This window comes from Gopherus flavomarginatus, chromosome 7 (assembly GCF_025201925.1).
Source record: "Gopherus flavomarginatus isolate rGopFla2 chromosome 7, rGopFla2.mat.asm, whole genome shotgun sequence".
NCBI lineage: Eukaryota > Metazoa > Chordata > Testudines > Testudinidae > Gopherus > Gopherus flavomarginatus.
The window spans coordinates 95,555,356-95,572,469 of NC_066623.1; the positions used below are offsets into that span (position 1 = coordinate 95,555,356).

Below are 17,114 nucleotides of genomic sequence, written 5' to 3' on the forward strand. Positions count from 1 at the left end.
GATGGTGGATTCTCCATCATTGCAGTGTCATTGTTAAATTAAGACTGGATGTTTTTCTAAAATATATGGTTTTATTTAAATTGGAATTAATTCAGGACGTCCTATGGCTTGTGTTATGCAGGCGGTCAGATTAGATGATCACAATGGTACCTTCTGGCCTTTATAATCTGTGAACCTGTTTAGGCACTGCGTGTAGCAAACAATTAGCATCAGCACAAAGTGTGTGAATTACTGGATACTTTTAAGCCCATTGAAGCAAAATGCCTTCAATCACAGCTTCATCCAGCAAAACACTTAAGCATGTGTTTAAGTATTTTGCTGTATTAGAGCCTATGCAAGGAATGTGGTTATACAATATAACAACACTTCTGGAAATTTACTGATTTTTAAAATACTGAATTAAAAAAGAAACTAGAAATGTGTTAGTACTTCCATGTAAGCAAATGGGTCAGTCTTAAATTAAAATGGTGCTCTTGAAATGGCTTTGGTCGTTCGCAGCCACCGAAAGTCGCTGAAGGCTTTAAGCTGTTGTTTATATGGATGGTGATGCAAAATCAACAATATGGGGCAAGGTGCTTTCAGATAATAACTTTAAAGCTTCTTAACTGATTTTAGACAGCTATCTGTCCCTTTCCATGGAAACAGAGAAAAATTGGAGCAGAGTTGTAAACATATCGCCACTCAACCACTGAAGTTAGGGACTGGTGATGCTGTTGGTTATTTTTTTTTCTTTTTCCCCCTTCTTCCCCCCAGCACCAGACACAGTGTTTGAATCTATTTTTCAATTGGTGGTATAGTAATGTTAAACTAATTGAGACTGTACCCATATACTGAATTATTAGTACATTTGGCTGGTACAGTTTTAGACCATGTGCCTCCTTCCGTAATACCAATTGGATAAGGTACTACGATGCCAATGTTATAGGACATTTTTTGAATAATTCCAATAAAATAGCTACTACTTGAAGCATCCATAATTTTCTTGGGGAGAAAAATTGTCCAGTTAAAGGATAAGGCTTATTTATGTACAGCAGGGGTCGGCAACCTTTCAGAAGTGGTGTGCCGAGTCTTCATTTATTCACTCTAATTTAAGGTTTCACATGCCAGTAATACACTTTAACGTTTTTAGAAGGTCTCTTTCTATAAGTCTACAATATATAACTAAACTATTGTGTGTAAAGTAAATAACGTTTTAAAAATGTTTAAGAAGCTTCATTTAAAACTAAATTAAAATGCAGAGCCCCCTGGACTGGTGGCCAGGACCCTGGCAGTGTGAGTGCCACTGAAAATCAGCTCGCGTGCCACCTTCAGCACGTGCCATAGGTTGCCTACCCCTGATGTACAGTCTGCTTGTAAAAAATGAGAGAGCTTAAAATAATCAGTAAGTACTGTTCAGTATTTTAGGATTTCTTTTGCTCCAGGAATCTGAGATGGAAACGGAGGAGGAAGTTGACATTTTAATGAGCAGTGATATTTATTCAGCAACATTATCAACCAAATCAATTACCTTCACGCGTGCCCAAACAGGATGGCTTTTCAGAGAAGACAAAACAGTAAGTCTGAACAGACCCTCTCTGTCTTATCCAGCCCTTTCTTTGTTACTGTGTTCAAAATAGCACTGGCAGATGGTGTTAATGCAAAAGAGGAGAATAAGGCGTGTGTGTTTGTCTTCAACATTTTTATCATGTTAAATCTCATCTCTCTTTGGGTTGCAAGCCATGGAGGAAGAGGGTTTTTAAGTTCATGGTTGAAGCAGAGTCTGTGCCAGATAGTGAGGGCAGCATAAGAAGCGTAGTAAAAGGATCTATGGCCCATTGTGAAGAGACAGGAAAGGAGACAGAAAAGTGCAGTATTCCACAGTAGAAGTAGGGAATGAACAAGAGGTTATGAAGACCTGATGTCGGAAGTAGGGGAACAGGCAAATTCAAGATCTTGTAATGGAAACTTGAGAATGAAGATGTTTAAACATTTTGCTGTAGCTTGGACAGAATCAGTGTTTTAGATGCCACAGTAATAGCTGACCTATTAAAACATTAGATAGAAACCAAAACAATGGCAGAAAGCATATTAATTCCTTTTCTGAGGATGAGATGAAGAGAAGTCATTGCGGTTATTATTCATGCACTTGTTTTATCATCTCTGGCTAATGAAGACACTTCAACTTAAAAACTCCCAAGGGCTATTTCTGATAGCTGACAGCATTTGCTAGGTCCCCTGTCAAACCACTCCCCTCTTGCCAGCATACAGTTTTCAGCCAGCTCCCCATTCAGGGCAGGCAAGATAGCAGCAGGTGAGACAATAATCAGCTGATCTAGGTGCTCTGCCCATTCCCCTGACATTCCAGATCCCAGACAGCAAAGGCAGATACAAAGATTATGCAAAAATACTACTTTATTAAAAAATTTTTTAAAGCATACAGTGTAGAAATCCCATGGGGATTCACCTAAAAAATGCAAGTTAAAAGTCAGCTTAGTCAGCAGGCACTTCAGACACCCAGTGCACTTTGGTGTACCAACTTTAACTGTGTTCTGGCTGATCATTTTTGAAGAGACACCTGCTAATTTGGAACTCTGGGTAGAAATTGAGCTCAATACATTTTATGCCTCTGTCGTCCAATTTCACCGAAATCTACGCTAGACTGCATCGTTGTCAGGTACAGACAGAAAATACAGCTCACTGTATTTGCACTTTGCCAAGATACATTTAGAGCTTGCAGAAATCTACATTAATTTGAATTAACCAGGAAGAAAACCCCCAAACTCTACAATTGTTACTGCTCTTACAGCTGTAGACACTGTGAACATAGAGAATGGCAGTACCTTACACCCGTTCAGGTTTGATCATCTCAAAGAGGATGAAGCAGAGACATCAACAGTGGTCAGAGGCATGGGATTAGGGATTTATCTATGATGTTGGAGATGACCTACTCTAGGATTATTTAGCGCAGAAAGGCAGATTATGAGGGATGAGACTAAAATATGGGAAATAAGGACCTGATCATACAAACGTCTTTGTTCCATTGAACACAGGAGGTGGTGCTCAGCATTTCGTAAGATATGAGATATTAGAAACAATTAAAGGGGTTAACAAAAATTGTGTGGGGCTACTATTTCTTATCTCATTCTACAGGAATAGAGGCATTCAAAGCTGTAAAGTAGATATACCATTTATAATTTTAAATGACTAAATTTATACAGTAATACCAAGAGTAATGGCAAATAATTTAGCAGTGAGTTTATTTAATCCTTTTAAAAAACACTTCCTGCTATGCAACCTAGACACATGGAAAATCCAACCTGTCTGAGAGGTACTAGCGCTCACTCGTAAGGCAATGAAAAGAATGTTTTTCCTCCTTAGGTACAGCTATACTGCCAGTTGCCCTCCTGTGTGGGGGAAGATTTTTGCCACCTTTTGAAGCATTAGTTGATGTCACTCAAAAGTTGGCTCATATCTGACCATGTTTTTATAATTTTTACTTTTTCCATTTTATGAAATGTAAACTCTAGGTGCAAAAAATAAGTCATATGTATAAAATATCAGTTGATACAGTCAGTTGTTCTAGAGTGTACAGCCACAGAAAAAAAAAGTTTCCCCTTGCCATCTTCAGATTAGCTCTTTGGGAAATGCTGACATAAATAGATGTTTTGTGCTAATGTAAGTTTTTATCCCCAAAGAAATCCTTGCAATGGCAGCCAGTGTTTCTGCTGCACTTTCATTTACATTGTTGGAGGTATTCAGTGTTAATGCAAGTGCTCTGTCAGTACAGGTGACTTAAAGTATAATATTAATTCTTATGTACTTAAATTTATTTCCTTTGATGTAACAGAGTCATTTTAGTCTTTGAATATTCCTGATTTAAGTTACCTTACCATAGCTTTTGAGTTCATGAATGTCAAATATCTATCTTACAGGAAAGAGTAGGAAACTTCTTGGCAGACTTCTACTTGGTCAATGGACTTGTTTTAGAATCTAGGAAAAGAAGAGAACATCTCAGTGAGGAAGATATTCTTCGAAATAAGGCCATAATGGAAAGCCTGAGTAAAGGCGGTAACTTGATGGAACAAAATTTTGAGGTATAGTTAGCTTGTTATCTACACCAGTTTTGTTCCAGGGAATATTAATTTTCACACTTGATACCTAATAAGCTTTATTGAAAAAAATGTTTTTCCCCTTCTTTTCTGTATAAATCTTAGTTTAAAACATCTGAACTGGTTTATAACTCTAATCAATGTGGTCTTTCCCCTGTTAAATTCCTTCGGATTGTACTGAATATTTCAGTGAGTGATTCCTGGATCTTTCATGATGACTTTTACTATAAGGTGGAGTTCTTTCTGGCTGACCGAATCAGAATACTTTTTGGCAGGATTTTTTGGTTCTAGTTTAGAATGTTGCTTTGAAGGTCATCTTTTTGTTAGTGCTGTCCCCTGCTAGGGCACTTTATAGAGGTAGCCAACTGATTTTACCCAAGACCTGGCTTCTGAATGGTCCCCATTTTAAGTACCTTATCAGGCCAATTGGTTAGAGCTTTGGGAAGGATTAGCTTTAAAATGTAGTTTTCCCTCTTTCCTTCATGAACTGGGAAATTATTCCCCAAATCGTTAGAACTGCTGACTTATAGTCTTTGCACTATCCTAAATGTACTTTTGTGGTTTTAGTCTTTGTCTGATAATTTTCAGGTAAACTTTATGCATTCCAACTTTTGTAGCCTACACCCTTTGGCAAAATGTGGTAACATAAGCAAGGCATGGATTTCACTTAACTATCTTGAGTTAACTGTAGTTACTTTCAATATATAGCAAATATTTCACTGATCATAATGTAAAGAGAGCAAACTGCTACATGAAGTCAAAGCATGAGGAGTTCAACTGTGTGATGAATTGATTTAATAGTTTCTATTTGAGTTCTTTTGTGTGTTAAAATCATCCAGCATAAAATGACTGAAGTGATGTTACGCTTGGGGGGAGGGAGCAGAGGTGGCGGAGCATTGGAATTACTTGGTGTTTCTAATGTGTAACTTGTTGTCACAGTGGACATGCTGCTTGGGGGACAAGCAACTTGCTATTTTTACATGGATAGTGAATTCAGTGTTAGTAAGGAATGACTGTGCAGTTGTGCCAGGTGGTGCAAATTACAGGGGTGTCCTTCTGGACCACAGTGCTTCAGAGAACAGGATTCTAATACATTTTTATTTGTGTGCTAAGAATATAGAGCAAGATTTTGTTTAAAAAATCTTTTACATCAGATGCCTGTTTCTGAAATCTTACTAGTAGATATGTAAATACTGGCTTTTGAGAATTTACTACCAATTTTAAAACCTTTGCCTAACTTAAAAATTATACATTCAGTTCCTGAATACATATGGTAATGGAGAGTAGCATCCCTCCACCACAACCCTGGAACAGGACTAGAGATCCACAAGCAATGTTTTAGCAAGCTTCAGGCATGTCCAGTTTCCATTGGAAGAGATTAACCTCAGTAGATAGACCTCTCAAATCCTACAATAAATGTGGTAATTTATTTATTTGGAATGAATGACACACTTTTACATTTAATTTGCACTAGTTTTCTATTGCATGAACAGGCACTTAGATTGGTGAGAATAGGTGATTTTTTTTTTGATTTTTTTTTTAAGAAAGCATAAACATGGTAGAACTGATCTAGGAACAGATTTACCTTCTAAAATCAGCCTGATAGTAATCCATCTAACCTGACACTTGAATGCTAACATAAAATATTGGGCGAGCATTCTGGATTCCTAATTTAAGTCTAGTGTGGTGTGTGCAATGATGTTCTGTTTCATGGTATTAAATACAGGGCTTTGGAGCGGAGCCTGGAACTGGAGTGTGGAGCAGCTCCAGAGCAGTGGAGCTGCAGGTTTTTGCCTGGAGCTGGAGCACAGCTCCAAAGCCCTGCTTTGATAATGGAAATGACCCAGTTTGGTAATGTTATCTTCTTCTGTCTACCAAGTGACTCTTGCAAGCCAAGCTTGAAGTTCAGGACAGTGTTGAATGCTGATCTTGAAATATGCTTGGATGAGTAGAGAAAACGGTTACTCACCTTCTCATAACTGTTATTCTTTGAGATGTGTTGTTCACGTCTACTCCAATCAGGTGTGTACGCACTGTGTGCATGGTCGTTGGAAAGCTTTCCCTTAGCAGCTCTTGTCGTGTCTGCTGTGGAGCCCCCTGGAGTGGCAACTTTATGGTGCTCAATATATGACCATGCCGACCCCAACCCCCCTTCAGTTCCTTCTTGCTGGCTACTCTGAGAGAAGAGAGGAGGATGGGTATTGGACTGGACATGAACAACACATCTTGAAGAACAGCAGTTACGAGAAGATGAGTAACGGTTTTTTCTTCTTTGAGTGCTTGTTCACATCAATTACAATCAGGTGTCTCCCAAGCTATACCCCGCAGGTGGGGTTGGAGTTGAGGAATCATTGACTGGAGCACTGCCCTGCCAAATGCTGCATCATCTCTGTCGTGTTGGGTGATAGCATAGTGAGAGGTAAATGTAAGCACCGATGACTAAGTTGCTGCCCTGCAGATCTCTTGTATCGGGACTTGGGCCAGGAACGCTGCTGACGAAGCTTGTGCCCTTGTGGAACATGCCATCAGAGTTGGGACTGGGACCTTGGCTAACTTGTAACATGTGGATGCAGGATGTGATCCAGAAGATATTCTGAGATGAGACCAGGAGTCCTTTCATCCGGTCTGCTACCGCCCAGTTGGTTCGACTTCTTGAATGGTTTTGTGTGCTCGATGTAGAATGCTAGTGCTCTCCAAACATCCAGTGAGTGCAGTCTCTGCTCTTGGGTACTAGTGTGAGTCTTAGGATAGAAGACAGGTAGAAAAATGTCTTGACCAATGTGGAATTGTGACACTACTTTGGGGAGGAAGGCTGGGTGAGGCCTGAGCTGTACTTTGTCCTTGTGAAAGACCATATAGGGTGGGCCGGAGGTCAGAGCCTTTAATTTGGACACCTGCCTTGCTGATGTGATGGCTATCAGTAAGGACACCTTCCACGACAAATAGAACAGGGAGTAAGTCACCAGTGGTTCAAAAGGGGGCCCCATGAGCCTAGTGAGGACCAGGTTAAGGTCCCATGCGGGAACCGGTTGCCTGATCTGTAACATAGGCATTCCAAACCCTTGAGGAAACGTCCTATCATGGGGTTAGCGAACACGGAGTGTCCAGATGTTCCTGGGTGGAAGGCTAAGATAGCAGCAAGGTGCACCTTGACAGATGACGCTGCTAGGCCCTGCTGTTTGAGATGCAGAAGGTACTCAAGGATGAGTGTTGTAGACTGGAGTGGAGGTGTGTGGTGTTTGGGCACACCAGCAAGTGAATCTTTTCCACTTGGCTAGATAAGTAGCCCTGGTGGAATGTTTCCTGCTGCTGAGAAGAAACTCCCTTACTGGCTCCAAACACAGGCACTCCATGAGGTTTAACCATGGAGCTTCCAGGCTGTGAGATGGAGGGACTGGAGGTCTGGGTGGTAGAGGCAACCATGGTCCTGAGCGATCAGATCAGGGCAGAGTGGTAGCACGATCGGGGTGTCCACTGACAGCTCCAGAAGTGTGGTGTACCAGTGTTGACGGGGCCAGGCTGAGGCAAGCAGAATCACCTCCGCTTTGTCCCTGCAGATCTTGAGCAGCACCTAGTGTATGAGTGGGACTGGTGGGAAGGCATACGTGAGGCGGTCTCCTGAAAGTAGCAGAAACGCATCCATGATTGAACCTGGGCTGTGTTTCTGGAAGGAACAGAACATTGTTGCTCCGGGTGGTGAATAGGTTGACCTGGGGAAATCCCATCCTTTGGAATGTGGGATGAAGATCATCTGGATGGATGGACGGACCATTTGTGGTTGCAGAACGATCTGCTGAGGTGATCCACTAGCTCGTTCTGCACTCCTGGGAGAGGAGACGCCTCCAGGTGAATGGAGTGGGCTATGCAGAGCTCCCATAGTTGGAGGGCTTCTTGACATAGGTAGGGAGAACTGGCTCCACTCTGTTTGTTGATGTAGAACATAGCAGTGGTGTTGTCCATCATCACTGCCATGCTTTGGCCTTGTAGCTGGGACTGGGAAGTTTGACATGCTAGCTGCACTGCTCTGAGCTCCCTGATATTGATATGAAGGGAGAGCTCATCCTGCGACCACAGACCCTGTGTTCGAAGATCTCCCAGGTTTGCCCCCCAACCCAGATCTGACGCATGTGTTGTTAGGGACAAGGAGGGTGGTGCACTGTTGAAGGGGACAACTTCGCAAATCATCTGAGGGTTGATCCACCATGGTAGGAACTTGAGTATGTGTCCTGGCACTGTCACTACCGAGTCCAGCCTGACGTGCCCCGGTCAGTATTTCTGGGCGAGCCACGCATGAAGGGGTCAGAGCCTCATTCTGGCATGTTTGAATTAATTTGATTAAAGTTTATGAATCTTTGTAGCATATAAACTAAGCATTCTAATTCAGATTCAAGTTGCTTGCCTGTGTATTAGCTATAGGAAGAAATATTCCAATTGCCATCCTTAAATGGAACTTAAATATTTATCCTTTCAGTAATTTGGACTTCTCCTCTCACTGTTTGTTGGGGGTTGACTCTTAACTTCAAAATTCTCTTCACAGTTGAAATGTACCTTCTAAACTTAAAATAATGCCACTGGATACAAATTTGCACAATTGAGCTGATATGTAAAATACACATAATCTTTTGAAATGTTAGTGAAGTACTATACAAGCCATAAAATCTTGTTTTCTTACTGTTCTGTTTATAGACTTAATAGAATTGAATAGTCAGTTAGCATATGGCATAATTATTTTGCTAAGGTGAGAATCAACATGCTGCTTTTTCTGACAAGGAATATTAAATGTGATGATGTTATAATGGAAGACAGTATCAACCATGAATGTCCATTCACAGCCAGGCAATAAAAACAAGCAGATTTTAAATACTAAACTTGCCCTGAAGATATTAGGATTTCAGATAGGTTCATCAGAAAGGAGCCCGCTCCAAAGTCTGTCGTTTTGGATACCATCTTTAAAAATCACAGCTTTTCAAAGCAGACTGCTAGAAGCAGAATATAGCAATTTGGACAAAACTGATTATGAATAAAAAAAACTGACATAATGGATTTGTTGTAGTAATGCATCTAAGATCATGCTCTTTTGGATTGCAGGCAGTTTGGGGCAGGAACTCTTCTGTGTTTGGAAACACCTAGCACATTTTGAGAATTACCATAGTCCCAAAAAGTCAAGCAAGAATGGGAAACTGGCATCTCAGTATTGGAAATGGGACTGTAATAAATGTATTTGTCTCTATCAAATGGGAAATTTGCTTTCTTCCATACTACTTTTCCATAATCATTTCCCTTCCAGTCACCACCATAATTCAATCAGCAGAATAAACCTTGTCATGCTTCTGTGTATTGTTGCCTGTGGTGGTCTGAGCAGTAATGAAATGGACCAGTCTCATAAACATCCTGGGTGTTGCCAGCACTTTTCAGGCAAAGTAAATGTGACATCAGAGGGAAGATTTCCAGCATTGGGTGACTTAGAATTGTCTTGTTTCAGTTCAAATTTTTTGAAAATGAGTGTACCATCAAACAAGATGGCTTCATCCTTGGCAACACCTTATGTAGGAACTTTGAAGTCCACTGAAGTGCAATGAGCAGCAGGATTTTTTTTTCCACGAGACATTAAATATTTACTTGTTGCAGTCAACTTTATCTCCTTATTTTACCAGCTCTTGGAATCTCAAACAATTCTTTATGCAATATATTCTTGAAGTACAGGACTATCTTCTCAGTGTTTTTTTTTAAATTAAAATCTTTGGATTATCCTTAAGAATATCCTACAATAGTATTGTCCAAAGATCTAGCTTAAAGGGAACTCTTTTTATGTTAAAGAAAAGGTATTATGAGAACAATCAGCGTAAAGATTTTATTTATAGTATACATTAGCCATAATTTCCATCTGTCTCTTCTTTCCTGTTACTTGTCATCCTGATGTTGGTGATTACTGCAGCAGACTTCTGTGTGAATTAATACTTGGAGCCAAATGTCCACATGCAAAGTTAAAACCCTGGGAAGGAAGAGCAGGAAGTAGAGTGATTAGTTGAAACTGTTAAACTTGGCTAGCTTCATATTGGATGGGATGAATTGATGCATTTTATAGACTGAAAAGAGCAGTTTTATCTTTTGAATGATATAGTACCATGCAATAACTTAATATTTTACAGAAAGTGACCACTTGTTTTTCCCTAACAGCCTGTCAGACGACAGTCCCTTACTCCACCTCCACCCAACACAATTACATGGGAAGAATACATATCTGCTGAAAATGGAAAGTAAGTGTATCAGTTTCTTTTAAAGACAAGGAGTCTTTAGCTGTAGATACTTTCCTCCTTTAACTAATGTTTTTACAACTCCATAGTATCTGTATTTTTCTTGCCTTGGCCTGTAAAACACACTTTTCACAAGGCTGGCATGAGTGAAAATGGGGTTGTGTAGCAGGGAGGATATAAATAATTTGACAATATAATCTTGCACTGCAATTGACTGAAAATACAGCGATATTTTGTAAGCCTGTGGACTACTTGATATCTGAAGCCTAAACTTGAAACTCTTAAAAGATTAAGCTCTGTGTTTAACACATTTCAGTAAAGCTTTCTACGTACAACAATCCTATTTATGCTTAAGGTAGCATCAAATCAATTGCTAGCTAAATTAAGATGCCATCCAATTCCTTTTCTCTCCTAAGTGCAGCTATTATTTCATAATAATACTCTTATATATAAAAATGTTTTTCACATGGTAACTCTTTTTTTAGGTCTGACTTATTTATTTCATAAAAGCAAATGTCCCATTGAGGAGTGTGTTTAACTATTTGTTTGTTTGTTTAAAGAGCTCCTCACCTGGGTAGAGAGCTGGTCTGCAAAGAAAGCAAGAAAACATTTAAAGCCACAATAGCCATGAGCCAGGAATTTCCCTTGGGAATTGAATCGTAAGTCAGAGTTGTCTGTAAACGTTCATATGTGGCGAAATTAAACAGTTTCCTTACCTGTACTGTAACTGTTCTTTGAGATGTGGATACTGTGACAGACCCAGACTAGTGGGGTACATGAGTCTGGTAGAGGGCAAATATACTAGTCACTGGATGAGTAGTTTTCTGTTCCCTGAGTGACCAGAGCAGGGGCTGCACTAGAGTAATCAGGAACTTGCTAGAACCAATTAAGGCAGACAGGCTGATTAGATCACCTGCAGCCAATCAAGGCAGGCTAATCAGGGCACCTGGGTTTTAAAAGGAGCTCACTCCAGTCAGGTGAGGAGGAGCCAGAGGAGAGGAAGTGCATGTGAGGAGCTGGGAGAAAGAGGCACAAGGAGCTGAGAGTGAGAGGGTGTGCTGCTGGACGACTAAGGAGTACAAGCGTTATCAGACACCAGGAGGAAGGTCCTGTGGTGAGGATAAAGAAGGTGTTTGGAGGAGGCCATGGGGAAGTAGTCCAGGTAGTTATAGCTGTCACGTAGCTGTTACAGGAGGCACTATAGACAGCTGCAATCCACAGGGCCCTGGGCTGGAACCCGGACTAGAGGGCGGGCCTGGGTTCCCCCCAAACCTCCCAACTCCTGATCAGACACAGGAGGAGTTGACCCAGACTGTGGGGGAAGATCACTGAGGTGAGCAAATCTGCCAATAAGCCCAGGACCCACCAAGGTAGAGGAGGAACTTTGTCACAATACAGACATGTATTCCACTCAGGTGTATGCACATTTTTTTCTGATTCTTTCCCCCTTAACGTCATTGACTTCTTGTACTGCCTCTTGGACAAGGAAACAGGAATGGCTTATGCTGTCAACAGCAGTTCGACTCATTCTCTCAAACTTTCACTCGGAAATCTACAGTGGAGTGACTTAGCTCTTCTAAAACAACAGACGTGTACAAAGCAATGATCAGTGAATATGGAAAAATGATATTAATGGAATGAAACCCAATCTGTAAACTGCCTTTACCTTAGCCAGATTGGTCCATACTGCCCACACGCCGCACCTCTCTTCTCCCCACTCTCTGTAGCTTCAGGTTTTTTTATCAGCCGATATTGAATACAGGTAGTGAGACAATAATGCGTGAAAGCTAAGGCTTTAAGCTTTGTGATCGTTTAAAGCTTGGGTTCCTAGTTCTAGGTCTCCATATAAATGAATTCTAACATTAATCTGGAGTCAAGTTTTGAGGTCTTGGGAAAAGGGAAGAATAGTAATTGGCAGCATGATTTTAACATCCAATTTCTCATGATTCACCGAGGCTAGAAACAAAAGCTTTCATGCCGACTTTATTACATGCCATATGTTAAGATGTGGATTACTAGAAATTGGACTTTAAAACTGTCACTAAGACTAAGTCAAAACAGCAATGCTCTGTCATCACAGGTCTAGGGGGGGCGTGTGTGTGTAGTAGAACTTAGAGCACTAATTTTCAGTCCCTTAACTTTAGTAGTTACTTATCCATTGCATCGGTTTACATTTTCTTGGAACAAAAATTAAAGTGGCAAAAGTGAAGAGCTTCTAATAAAACTGCACTTTCCTTTTCAGATTATTGAATGTTTTAGAAGTAATTGCACCGTTCAAGCACTTTAACAAACTTAGAGAATTTGTTCAGATGAAGCTTCCACCAGGCTTTCCCGTAAAGCTAGGTAAGGTGACTCTTTCAGCTTCTATTAAGAAGTGGAGATGTTTAATTGAAATGACTAAATTTGTGTAATAAACTGTTGATTTTTTTGGTTATATAAAGAGAACTTAATTCTCTGTTACAATGTGCTGCCACAGCCTTTAGAGGAATATAGTCCAGACCTTGGTGAATGGAAGAAACACAATCCCATTAGGTTAGTGAAAGACTGAGGAATATTTATAGCTGGGATTAGAAGAGTCAGCAACCAAGAAGTCACTTGCTTTACTAGTCACTAAAGGGCCTGACTGAACAGTGGAAGCTCCAGATTATAAAAAATTACCCTTTCCTAGTGTTGGTGCTCATTCTGAACTGAAGACTGTATGGTGTGGTGCTCCCAGGGAAACTGCAGATCACTCAAATTAAGGGATGACCTTGGCCTTGAGTAAAGGAATACACTTTTGTTAATGTTAGTCCTGTGAAAATTCTGATTCTAATCAGGATTGTTGCCAGGACCCCTAACCCTCTATGACTGAGGATTGTTCAGAATATTTTCTACATTTGCTATTTATTGCACCTCGTGATTGCTGTAAATCAACTATGAGAAACTACATGCAGGTTTCCAGTTTCTGTTAACAGATGGATAAAACATATTTGCTAATTTGTGTGGACAGATAACCACAGGAAAACCTTAGGCCGTAAAGAAGCAAACCCACCCCGTTCTCAGATAGCAGCAGAGATCCAAGAATAAACTTTCTTTGGTCTAGGGTTATTTGTTATAAACCAGGATGATGGTGGTATATTTGAACTTTTTTTTTAAATGCACTAAATCCTACCTTCTGTTACACATGCACAACCCCACAGTACTCAGTGGAAACTGCTTTTGTGATCTGAAGAGGGAATTTGTCCATAGCTTATAAATACTATGTTGGATTAAAACAAAAACAAACCTAACTGATTTACCCACCTCTAGGACTCTGCCCAAAATTTAAACTGAGACATCTTGACGTTTTGAAATTTTATTTAAGCATTCTGGCACCTGTGCACTCATTTTGTTCACCTGAGACCAGAACCTGAATATTGCAAGAGCCTCTTACTGAGATTTTCAGCACAATTTTGCTCATCTACTAAATTCACAAGTTTATTCAAAGCAAAGGTGTAAGGGTCCGGTGCTGGGGCTCATCCCTCTCAGGCGCAGCGGGGAGCCAGGGCGCCTCCCTACCGGCAGCAGTCTGTGCAGAGTCCAGACCTTTCAGCAGGGGTTAAGCTGACACAGGGTCTATAGGCCTGGACCTGGAGTAGGGACAGGGCAACAAACAGTTCAGGCTCAGGGCCCTTCAGCAAGAGCTGAGCAAGTACAGAGTCTATAAGCAGTTCAGGCTCAGACCTTTCAGCAGGGCTGAGCAACACAGTACATAAGCCCGGCCCTTGGGTGGGGCAGGGCAGTAAGCAGCTCACAGCTCAGGCCTCCGGCAGGGCTGAACAAATACAAAGTCTATTGCCCAGGCCCTTGGGTAGGGCGGGGCAGCACGCAGTTCAAGCTCAGGCCTTTCAGCAGGACTGAACAACAAGTCATCATTATACAAGCCCAGGCCCTTGGGCAGGGCAGAGCAGCACACAGTTCAAGCTCAGGCCTTTCAGCAGGGGCTGAGCAACAAGTTAAACAGCACAAGAGGCCTCCTCAGGCCAGGGGGAGGGGGAGTCTGCCACCCTTGGAAGGGTGGCAGGGGGGACGCAGGCCCTCCCACTCCACTGCGTCCCAGCCCGGGGCCCTAGCAGTGGCAAGGGTTCGCTGCAGTCAGTGAGGATCCTGGCTGCAACACACTGACATTGGTTCAGGGTCTCCTGGAGCCAGACTGGGGTTGGCTTCCCCTGGGCCACTTCCAGTCTCCCCCTCTCTAGGTGCCTGTCCTTCGCCGGCATTGTCCAGCGGGTCCTAGACCATGGGTTCCTCTGGATACTGGGCGTAGGGAAGCTCAGGCAGCTCCTCTGGATACCGGGCGTAGGGAAGCTCAGGCCAGTGTTCCTCCGGGTACTGGGCACGAGGCAGGTCAGGCCAGCACTCCTCTGGGTAGTGAGCACGGGGCAGGCTGGGCCCGGCGGGAGCTCGGGCACCAGCGTCTGCCCTCTCGAGCAGTCTGCTGCCAACTGAGTGCTGAGGCTGGGCTTTTATACTTCCTGTTCTGCCCCTTGACTTCCAGGGGGCGGGGACAGGCGGCAGTGGCTCCGCCCACTGAGGCACCTGTTCTGGCTCATCCCTCTTGGACGTGGCGGGGAGCCAAGGCGCCTCCCTACAAAAGGGAATTTGGTTGTCATCGATTTGGTTTGCAAGTCATTCAGGGCTTTTCTACACAGGGAGTAGCTATTCCTGATTGGCTCCATGTGTGGGATGTTGTTCTTCTGCAGTAAGAGTGCAATATTTCAAATTAGTTTAATCCACTCTGTTTTATCAGGAATAGTTAATCTGCTTTCAGTTCACACTCTACCTTATTCTGGATTAATTTTCGTGTGTAGACAAGCCAATAATGTGTCTGAAATATTTAGTAAGTTCAGAAACGTATAACTAGAGTCCCTGATCACAAGCATATGATACGGTTTATTAAGACGATTGTTAATGTAATAATTGTGTAACCCTTTGTCTCTTTGTTCTTCGCTGTGCCACTCTGCTCTCTCCAGACATACCTGTGTTTCCCACCATCACGGCCACTGTGACGTTTCAGGAGTTCCGCTATGATGAGTTTGATGAATCCATCTTCACTATTCCTGATGACTATAAGGAGGACCCCAGCCGTTTTCCTGATCTCTAATTTAACTGGAGAGTTAATAACAATACCAGCATACCACAGTGAAAGCAAATGAATTCAAATAGCCCACAGATATAGTTATAGAAGTGGGTCAAAATGGAAGGGATAAACTTTTTTTTAAATGATCCAGAAGAAAAGGGAACACACGTATGACTGATGTACTGAAATTCACTATAATGGGCATCTAATCTAGTATCTGAATTACAGCAAGTCTCCTGATGTGTCATTTACACTTTTATACATACAGTGCTGCGAGTGAGATAGTTTGACACCTCAGTGGCTCTAAGGATACTTTAACAGCTGTGAGGACTGTCATTTGTTTATAAATTTTTTACATTTGTTCTCGGTGATACAAAAAGCACTCTTGGACCATTGGCGCAAAAACTGAAATGTCTTAGCTGGATATTAGCCCTTTAAACATCCCACCTTACACAAGGTGACCTTATAATATTCCTTCAAGCTGTTTTCATGAATTGTAAACTATGTAACATTATGTATAGTTCAGTAATTTGAATGTTAGTTGAACGTATATTAGAAGGAATGCATTTTCTGTAGATGAATGAACCAAATGGTAACCATTACACAATTGCATTTACACATTGCAATACACTTCAGAAATAGCATTCACTCTGCAGGGAATAAGGTACCTCCTTTAGCACCTTAGTGCAATCCATTGTGGTGCTATTCATGTTTTTATCTGAACTGTTAATTTTTTCACTGCAAGTTGTTTACTAATTTTCCTTTCAAATAATTTGCAAATACACTCTTCCCCCCCACCCCGCTCACCTCCCTGCTAGTTTAAAAATCCTTGCTGTGTTCATGATATGGTGTTGATTAGCATGCTTGGAGATTCTTTATCTACCTAGAAATTGCATCACTTGCATTATTTTACTCTTGATTAGGAGATTTGCTCCATACTAGCTGCACATCAATCAGGCTATGATATGGAGCAGCACACTGGAACATATTGGATGCATCAAGACACAATCTCAGACATTAGAGAGGTTAAGTGAAATAAAACTTATACTTTGAAAACCTAGTGTAATTGTAGGGCACATTTAGTAGGACTCACAATGGAAAAATTAAAAATGTGCACTTTTCCAATACTTAGTGTGTAACTTCAGTTTCTTCCTCTTGCCATATAATGGAGTATGTTTATTTTTTAAAATAGGCTTTAAAATCAGGAATTGTTTTGGCTTCTTTAACTTATTCATTCCACTGTCCTAAATTTGAGGGTAATCTAGCTTTGTTTTGCACAAAAGAAAGTGTGCAGCTGGCTGTTAGTGCTAATTGTTTGTTTGGATGAGATTTAGCTGTGGTGCGAGTGTCCAGAAATGTCCGTGTTCAAAATTGTTTTGAGCACCCCAGCTAAACTACTTTTTCTAGAAACCAATACGGTAAATGTTAAACTTGAATATCTATAATGAACCATCAATGCTTAGTAAAGGTAACCAATCTTACTAATCAGGTGGACGATGAAATCAGACAGCTAAATCATGATACAGTAAAAGCAGACTGGTCAGCCACATTGATTTTATTGGGAAATGGTTAAAGTAGAATTCTTTCAAAGGGTGTTGGCCCTGTCTGTATAAAATCCAAAGAGGCTGCGCTAAGAAGTTACAATATCCAGTTTAAGGAGTCCTATCCCCTCAC

At 41.4% G+C, this 17,114-nt stretch overlaps 1 protein-coding gene across 2 annotated transcripts in view; it reads left to right on the forward strand.

Annotated features, from left to right (window-relative positions):
- The window catches only part of ANKRD13C (ankyrin repeat domain 13C), a 51,249-nt gene extending 34,682 nt beyond the window's left edge, over window positions 1-16,567 (forward strand). For both annotated transcript variants that reach the window (XM_050961047.1, XM_050961048.1), the window contains exons 8-13: window positions 1,422-1,553; window positions 3,912-4,073; window positions 10,266-10,345; window positions 10,903-11,001; window positions 12,585-12,685; window positions 15,334-16,567. In XM_050961047.1, coding sequence (XP_050817004.1) covers window positions 1,422-1,553; window positions 3,912-4,073; window positions 10,266-10,345; window positions 10,903-11,001; window positions 12,585-12,685; window positions 15,334-15,464 — 705 coding nt within the window. In that variant the 3' untranslated portion in view covers window positions 15,465-16,567. The remainder of the gene's footprint in view (window positions 1-1,421; window positions 1,554-3,911; window positions 4,074-10,265; window positions 10,346-10,902; window positions 11,002-12,584; window positions 12,686-15,333) is intronic.
- Window positions 16,568-17,114: the final 547 nt, after the last annotated feature.